The sequence below is a fragment of the Myotis davidii genome, unplaced genomic scaffold, assembly GCF_000327345.1.
Source record: "Myotis davidii unplaced genomic scaffold, ASM32734v1 scaffold681, whole genome shotgun sequence".
NCBI lineage: Eukaryota > Metazoa > Chordata > Mammalia > Chiroptera > Vespertilionidae > Myotis > Myotis davidii.
This window is the reverse complement of record NW_006291551.1, coordinates 167,954-176,214: the sequence shown is the minus strand read 5'-3', so window position 1 is coordinate 176,214 and position 8,261 is coordinate 167,954. Positions and strand designations below refer to the sequence as shown.

Sequence of the window (8,261 nt, the reverse complement as noted above, 5' to 3'; positions counted from 1 at the left end):
GGACCCAGACGGGCTCAGTCATTTCCTCTTGGGTTTCCTGGCTTTAGAGCCTGGGGTGAGAGCTGCAGCGGGGAGACGCTACGGGTGATGGGAAGGGGGAGATGGGTGAGAAGCCAGGCAGGGACCTCCACCCGCCGGGCCTGGGGCTAGGAGGTCTTGGATGGGTGGGATTCTTTTGGGGAGGGGGCTGGCGAGAAGTGGGGCGTCTATTGGGGTCTCTAGAGGAGGAGACGGAAAGGGCACAGCCCAGAAGGAGTTGAGGGAGAGGAAGGGAATCCTGGAAAGAGGAGGAGGCCGCTGGGGAAGAGGAAGAAGGAGGGACCACTTGGGGACTTGGGCGAGAGCTCCCCAGCTTCAGTTTTGCTCCTCCCCCATTTGGTCCCCACAGATGAGAGCACACAGACAGAACAGGGGAAAAACCAAATGCACATTTATTAAGCTCAAGACACAGACACCGAGGGTGCAGGAGAACGAATCTTTGGGGAGGAGACGAGGAGGTTCAGGGGGGCAGTACCCGGGAACTCGGAGGGACAGGGGGTGGGCTCTCGGACTCCAAGAGCTGGAGACCCGAGTCCCTGTATCTGGGATGCAGATAGGCTCTTTGGGGGATCGTCATTGCCAAGGCCTTGGAAGGGGCAGCAGGGTGCAGCGGCTCCAGCCTCGGGGTGGGTGGGGCGGCTCATTCCGGGGGCGCTCCCAGCAGCGCAAAGCTGGGTTCCCCACCACCTCCACCCGGTCCTCGGGCTCCCACACTCAGGCAGGGACAGCAGTGGAGGTGCCGAGGCTGGCTTTACACACCGCCACCTCCTGGGGCTGGAGAGAGAGGGAGAGAGACAGTTTAGGTCAGTGACTAGAGCATTCCCTCCCCAGAGCCAGTGAGCCCTCACCCCCACATGGAATCCAGACCCCCACGAACTGACAGTCTTGAGACAGCACCGGGGAGCTGTCTTGCCTCCCGCTCCCTGAGGTGTGGGCCATACAGGGACCCCTGTGTGTCTCTGTCCTGCCCTGTAGGACTCTGTCAGAGGGGAACAACCTGTGAGGAGACTCCCTGGCCCACCTTGGGCTTCTGGGGGCTTCCCCCTGTCAGAAAGGGAGTCTCCGCCTCGGGCCTCCCCCTCCCCACACCCGGCCTCCGGACATTGGGGCACAGCCGGAGCTCTCCTGCTCCCACCACATGGGACCGGCACTCCACTGGAGTGGGTCAGAATCCTGCACATGCCCTTAGAACGGCCCCAGGCATCAGCCCCCCCCCCCACCACAAGTCATCCACAGAGTGTCCCCCTTAATGCTTTTAAGTTGCATTAAAAGAAAGTCTCGCCAAAACCGGTTTGGCTCAGTGGATAGAGCGTCGGCCTGCGGACTGAAAGGTCCCAGGTTTGATTCTGGTCAAGGGCATGTACCTGGGTTGCGGGCACATCCCCAGTAGGAGATGTGCAGAAGGCAGCTGATCGATGTTTCTCTCTCATCGATGTTTCTAACTATCTCTCTCCCTCTCTGTAAAAAATCAATAAAATAGATTTTAAAAAAAAGAAAGTCTCATGAAACACATGAAATCTGCCACCAAATCCCCCCAAATGTTGAGTACCCCAAAGCCCACGTTTTAGTTACAAGAACTTTATAAGAGGTAGAGAGTTTCCCATCTGATTCTTCTAAATATCCCTGGAGAGGACGCAGGTCCAGTAAAAACAGGTCAAGTTATTTTTACATAATTAAAATTAACACTCCCAGGGAGTCACAATCTTTCTCTACATGCTTATCCCTCTCCACGGCCTACATCTCTCTCCATCTCCCTTTACACCTTCCATCCACCTGCACCCACTCTCCCCCTGCAGTACCCCCACTCTTCCTACTCCCCTCTGCACCCATCCCTCCTATATTCCACCTTCCCCCACCTCCATCCCCCTCATCCCCACCCTCTCCTGTACCCCCCACACCCCCAGTCCCCTCTGCTCTTTATCCCTTTCCATTGTTTCATGCTACTTACATCAGTTTTTAAAAATCTGCATTCCATACCTCTCTACTTTTGTTATTTTGATACTATTATTCAAAAGCCCTTCCTTCCTTCACCCCTTTCTCCCTCAGTTCCTTCTCTTCTCGCCTGCATTTCATTCTAGATCTTCCAAATTGAACAATTAAGTCTGGAAAACATCTGCTTTCTGCTTCTCTAGGACTCAACTCTGTCTTATTCTGACTGCGAAAGTCCTTTCCCATGTGGGCCCCCTCTCTTCCCAGGCTTCTGGCTTTCTACTGGGGCGGGGGGCCAGAATTAGTGCGTCCTTGCTTGTGTCCTTGTGTCTGGAGGCTTAGTGGACACTAGGACATTTGACATCCCACTGACGACCCAGGGTTTAACATTTTGAGCTGCAGGATCTCAGCTCCTACTGAATCTCTCATGTCCACCCATTGGGTTGGTGGCCCCATTCTTAGGGACATACAGTGCAACTCCCCTTTTAATGACTCCCTTTTCTGCTCCCACCTGTCCTCCTCCCAGAACCACACACTTTCTCACCCTCACCTGAGGAGGGAAGCTCCGACTTACAGGACTTGCATGTTGGGCTGTGGAAGCAAAGATAAGAAAGAAAAGCATAGGATTTGAGATTTATTGGGATGATCACTTAGTAAGTTATGTAATGTCTAATTGATTTTTTTTTAAAGGCTCAATAGCCACAGGTTTATGTGGAACACAGTCTAGCCCTGGGCCCTTCTGTTCCCACCCCTCTCCCCGCTCTCCCCAATGCTGCCAGACCTCTCAGACCTGGAGTCCGCCTTCCTGCACTTCACCTTCTTGCCTGTTAGGAGAGAGATAGACAGAACAAGGAGACAGGACATAAGGGTCTGGTCGAGAGCCAGCAGGGGAACTCTGTGCCTGGGGCCTGGCCGGAGGTGGCCCTCTTTAAGGGTTTTAGATTCCAGGAGAGGGACACACTTACTGATGATGATGAGGATGCCCAGCAGGAACAATATGGTGGCGAGAGTCATGCCCACGGTCTGCACAGTGTCATAGTCTGGGGAAGATAAAGGGTGACATCAAGGTAAGGTGGCACCTCAGCACCCCCCACCCCCACCCCCACCTGTCTTCAGATTGCTCAGCTAGAGTCCCAAAATTCAGGGATGCTGCAGGCTGTGCTGGAGGCTCCTCCAGTGGGTGAAGATGACATAGCTCCCCTTGTCCTCTCTTCCCTTACCCCCTCCTCTGGCCCTCCTTCTACTGCCTCCTCCCTGGTCCTGTCCACCATTGTCACTCTTCTGGACTACTGCAGCAAGCCACCTTCTCTGTGGTCTCCTCCCCCAGCCACAGGGATCTTGTTAGCACCTGAGTCAGATCAGGGTCCTCCTCCCCTCAGAGCTGCCCCCTCCCCTCCTCATTTTTATTGTACTCCAAGTAAAAGCCAGTCCTCATCACAGTCCACAGGGCCCTGTACGATCTGGTCTCTGTTCCTTCGCAGACTTCACCCCACTCCACTTCCCCTCAGCCCGCTAACCCCAGGCACACTAGTTTCCCTGCTCTTCCTGGGGCATATCGAGCATGGTCCTACCTCAGGGTCTATGTACTTGCTGTTTCTCTACCGGAAAGATCTTCCCCCAAATCTCCCCCCCCATACCAACTTCTGGGCTTTATTCCAATGTCAGTCAAACCTTTTCGGGCTGTCCTATTTAGAATTTCCCATCCTCTTCTCAGCACTTTAATCTAGTTCTTTCCATTATTTTCCTACATAAGAATTATTCTTGTCTAATTATACCACAGTAAATATTTTTTGAAATATTAATTTATAGGGCACCCACTCTATATCAGCAGTGGTCCAGGCCTCTGTCCTCAGGGAGTTGACTTTATTATTGTAATAAAGCACTAAGCAAAACAAAACCAAAAATTGACTCATGTGACCATGTGTAGGTGTGGCTCCTCTTGCCTGGGACTAGGGAGGGCCTCTCCTAGCAGAGCAATCAGTATTGACTGAGGCCTGAAGAAGGAAGAGGAGCCTTCGCCAGCAGTGTGACCAGCTAGAGGAGGACTGTTTCTGTCAGAGGAAGAGCCAGGGCAAAGACCCTGCAGTGGGAAAGCACTCGGCTGTGGGAGGAACAGTGTAAGTGAGCCAAGGCCGAGGGCAGGCGGGCTGTTGGGAGAGGGAATAGGGAGCGGGTCTGCTAGACCTGGAGGTAGCTTCTTTGAGCTTCCATGTTGTGGGAAGGAATGATTTAATGGCATCATCCAAGTAAATCTTTCTCACAATTCTTATAGGTGGGAACTATTACTTTCCCTTTTTTACGGAAGGGTTCAGAAAGGCAAAGTTGCTTGCTCAAGGCAACATGGCTAGTGAGTGGCTAAGCCAGGATTCAAATCCAGGCAACCTGGCCTCAGACTTGTTTGCTACTCTGGTGACCCTAATGCACCAGCCCTGAGTCCTGGTGAAGCCTGGAGGAACCCAGAGAAGGTACCCCAATTTGATTCTGCACCCATAAGCCCAGCTGTTGTGAGCTGTACCCACATGGTCCCATGGCTAGTAGCCCAGCACATATCAGCCACAACTGAAGTCACTTCAGCAGTGACCCATGGGGATCAGCAGCCGCCATCATCCATCCCCAGGTGCTCTTATCACAGAATCTGCCACTCACCATAGTGAAATGGGTCAGGTTCCTGAGAAACTGTAGGAAGAAAGGCAGAGAAAGAGAGAGAGGGGAAAAAAAATATTTCAACACTGGGTTTCTTAACATATATGAGGATCCAGATGGGGCCACTGGCCTAATGGTTTCTGTGTAGAAATCAGATCAAGAGAGACCCCTTGCTCTGGGTGATAGAGCTTCATGGAAGGACACAAGGTTTGAAGAGTGAAGCACAGGATGGATTCCAGCTCCCACTTACTCCATTGGCTGATACCTTCCCTTGTACCGTCCTGGTCCTAGGCCCTAGTGGAGGCTTTTGCAAATGATGGATTCATTCCCTGAAAGCACATATATAATCCCACGTGCATATGGTGCTGGAGGTGAAGAGACCTCCCACTCTCACTGGGCTGCTGAGTGTGTCCGCTTTCCCTGAACACTCCCTAAGACCTCTCAGTCACTGAGCTCCAAAAGGCAGCCACTGCAGCTACTGCTCTCATCCACTTGCTTCTGCTACCAAGTCCAGCACAGGGAGCTGTCCTATAATATACCCTATATTCTGCTATATATAATGTGTTTATATTTCTTATTTCTAAGACATTACCGATTTTAAGATTCATAATTGATTTTGTAATAGCTTCCCCAGTGGATGTTTTATGTATGAATATGTATGTAACTGTACAACATGAAACACCCATCTATTAGAAAACTCACCCTGATTTCATAAATGTTAATGTGTGGGTAAATTATGTATGTGTGTGGATTTTCTTTTCTCCTTGTCCCAAACTATATTCTCCTTCAGGAGAACTCAGAACATCTTTCCCATTCAAGAACCCATCTGATGGCTCCTGAATTCCTCCGACAGCTCTTAGTATAGTCTGCCGTGTCTAGGGCAGAATTCTAGGGCACTGTGAGGGGAGGGGTGCCAGCAATGCCAGGTGTTGTAGTTAGTGTTCTTCCCCTTCCAGGCTCAGGGAGAGATGGCTGCCTTGATGTGGGGGGAAGGAGGCATGTGACTAATCCTGGTCAATGAACTGTGAGTGGAATGTCATCGTCACTTCCAGGCTGAAGCATTTAAGAGCCCAGACAAGAGCTCCCTGTTGACTTTGACCTGGTGACATGACTGTTCAGGATGGTAACCGCTCCGGTGTTCATTGGTGAATGAGGTCCCCAGCTGACCTGTGATTGATGAATAGTATAAGTGAGAAATAAACCTTAGTTGTCAGAAACCACTGAGATTTTTGGTACTATTTGTTGCCCTAAATGCTCTAGCCTAAACTGACTAATACAGGTGGCACTTAGGCAAGACCCTGAGGAGCACTGATTCACACAATGTGCAAGTTCACCCTTCTCCATTCTCTGTTCAGTCTTCAAAGAGGAAGTCTTAGGTACAGCAATTGGATTATCCTGCTTTTTGTTGCCTGTGTTTCCATATACCCTCCCTACCCAAACCATCAGAAACCCGCTGGGTGAGTGCCTGTCCTAGAATCCTCTTTGGTTCTTCCCTGGCTCCTCTGTGCTCCATGCGGAAGTTCTTCTGGTTCCTGCTACCCCAGCAATCTGGGTTCTCAGGGCTAGGCTGAGCTAAGGGTGGAGCCAGGAGGCAGGAAAAGGAATGTGCACCACTCCTGGCCAGTTGCCAGAGAAAGAGGAAGGAGGTGGTTGCTATGGTAACTGGGGCATCTTGATAAGTGAAGAGAGGTGGTGGGCTCAGGCACCTCAGGCCGGTGGGGTTCTGTGGGAGGCTTAGGGGTTGGGTTTCTAACTCTGGAGCCAATCTTGACTTCCTCTGCTCCCTTTGTACCTCCCTTTGTTGCCCCTCCCCAGGGCTGGCTTCTGGCCAAGTTGAGGGTCCTTCTCAGGAATAAGGGACCCAGGCCCAGTGGGTCTCCTGCATTCCCTGTTTGTCCCCAGCTCTCCCTCCTGCTTTGTGACAGGTTGGGGAGAGACTTCACCTTTCTCTCCCCTCCCCTCCCAACAATCCATTATTTAGTTTCCTTAAGCAGTTTGCAAGACACAGCGTACTTTTCCTCCTGGGGTTCCCCAAGACCTGTGGTCCCCTCTGATGATGTGACTGGGGAAAAGATGGGAGGGGGGGTGGCTGAGGCGTGTGTCTTCCCACCTTGGCCCGCCTACTGTCATCGATCCTGCTAACCACCTCCATGAAAAGAAGCCCTGGGCTCCCGCCAGGCCTGCCGGCTCAGCCCAGCCCCCTCTCCCCAGGGTGGTTTCCAGCCTCTGCAGGCCCCCCCACCCCCGCCCTGCTTCCAATTCTGCAGATATGGCTCATGCAGCAGCCCCTGCCTGCCGGGAAAGGGGGCAGGCAAGGAAAGATTGGAGTGGAGTGGGGTTTCCTCGGGACCACTAGCCTTATCCCCTGGCCCTCTCTGGGCGCTGGGAGCCCTTCCTCTGCCCCCAACCCTCAATTAAACCAGTTTTCCCCTGCTCCTCTGAAGCAGCAGCTCGGGGAAGGAAAGGAGGCTCTTAGGAGAGAGAGTGTTTAAGCGGGTGCATATAACTGGGTTAATGGGTGTGAAATGCACATCGCTGTGGTTGGATGGAGGTGGGGAGGAGCATCTGTGTGCACCAAGTGCACCCCCCAGTCCAGACAAGACCCCTGAATGAGGGCTGGAAAGGAGGGACCTGTCACCCATTCCTGCCAGGGGGGCTGCTGCAGTAGATCAGGCCCCACCCTGTGCTGCCCCTCCTCCTCTCTCTTCATTCCTCTCTGGCGATTTGGGTCTCTCTCTCACCTCCTGTGTCTTTCTCTCTGCGTCCCTCTCCACAGTTGCCTCATTCCCTCTATCTCTCTCTGTCTCTGATTTTCTCTCTTTCTCTGCATGTCTCTCCCCTTCACTATCCTGGAATCTCTCTGAGTCTCATATCTGTCTTTCTGGGTCTCTGACTCTGGGTCTCCTGTCTCCCTTGATCCCTTTCTATCTCTTTCAGGCTCAGTCAGTTTTCATCTCTCTCCATCTGTCACTTCCTCCATCTCCCTGTCCATTCCTTTTTCTCCTCTCCCACTGACCCTGCCTGCCAGGGCTTTCCCACCATAGAAGCTAGCGCTGGAAAAAGAGGTATATGACCCCCCCACCCCCACCCATTTCAGGGACCCTGAAAAGGGCGAGAACCTCTGTGGCTGCTGACCCATCAGCTCCCACCCTCAAAGCCCATCTCTTCGCCGTCCACTACCATGCTGTGCTGTGCAGGATCAGCCACCCGGTTGCCATAGCTACCGGTCGGAGCATCCTTTCTCTCCTGACTGCCGCTCTCCCACCGCGGGTCTCGCACAGGAGCGACACCACTGGGAGAGGGTGCCCAAGAGGCCCAGGGGGCGCCAAGGGGTGCACGGCAGGGGCCTCGCCCATGGGAGGAACGGACATCCCCTTCCCCTCTCCCCTCCCTTTCCAGTACTGATAGCTCCTCAGATCCTCTCTCCGAAGCTCTAAGACCCCGGAGCCCCCCTGCACCCTTTCCCCAGGCGACGCTCACCCTTGGTGGGGGCCTGGGTTGGGGTCGCCATGCCGGGCTGGAGCAGGGGAGGCTGGATGCCGAAGCGGTGAAGGCACGGCTGCGGCAGCTGGAAGACCGATGGACTGATGTCTGGGGGAGATGGGGGAGTCCTGGTGTAGGGGGGGGGCCGTAGCCAATGGGGGCCCGGA

At 53.3% G+C, this 8,261-nt stretch overlaps 1 protein-coding gene across 2 annotated transcripts; it reads right to left on the bottom strand.

Annotated features, from left to right (window-relative positions):
- Positions 1 to 407: 407 nt before the first annotated feature.
- FXYD7 (FXYD domain containing ion transport regulator 7) lies at positions 408 to 8,248 on the bottom strand. 2 transcript variants are annotated; one of them, XM_006764975.2, is made up of 6 exons: positions 8,092 to 8,248; positions 4,615 to 4,644; positions 2,934 to 3,008; positions 2,750 to 2,792; positions 2,519 to 2,559; positions 408 to 813 (listed from the first exon to the last, which is right to left on the bottom strand). In XM_006764975.2, exons 1-6 carry the CDS (start codon positions 8,120 to 8,122, stop codon positions 791 to 793), a joined length of 243 nt encoding a protein of 80 aa, XP_006765038.1. In that variant the 5' UTR covers positions 8,123 to 8,248; the 3' UTR covers positions 408 to 790. The 2 variants fall into 2 exon arrangements, with proteins under 2 accessions (XP_006765038.1, XP_006765039.1); XM_006764976.2 differs by having other exon boundaries at positions 2,759 to 2,792.
- Positions 8,249 to 8,261: the final 13 nt, after the last annotated feature.

Excerpts from the sequence above, each read along its gene's own strand:
- FXYD7 (XM_006764975.2), bottom strand. The coding sequence starts at position 8,122 with ATGGCGACCCCAACCCAGGCCCCCACCAAGG. Across the intron at positions 3,009-4,614 it reads ACCTGACCCATTTCACTATG|ACTATGACACTGTGCAGACC; the intron begins GTGAGTGGCAGA and ends TATCTTCCCCAG. Across the intron at positions 2,560-2,749 it reads GCGGACTCCAGGTCTGAGAG|CCCAACATGCAAGTCCTGTA; the intron begins GTCTGGCAGCAT and ends TTGCTTCCACAG.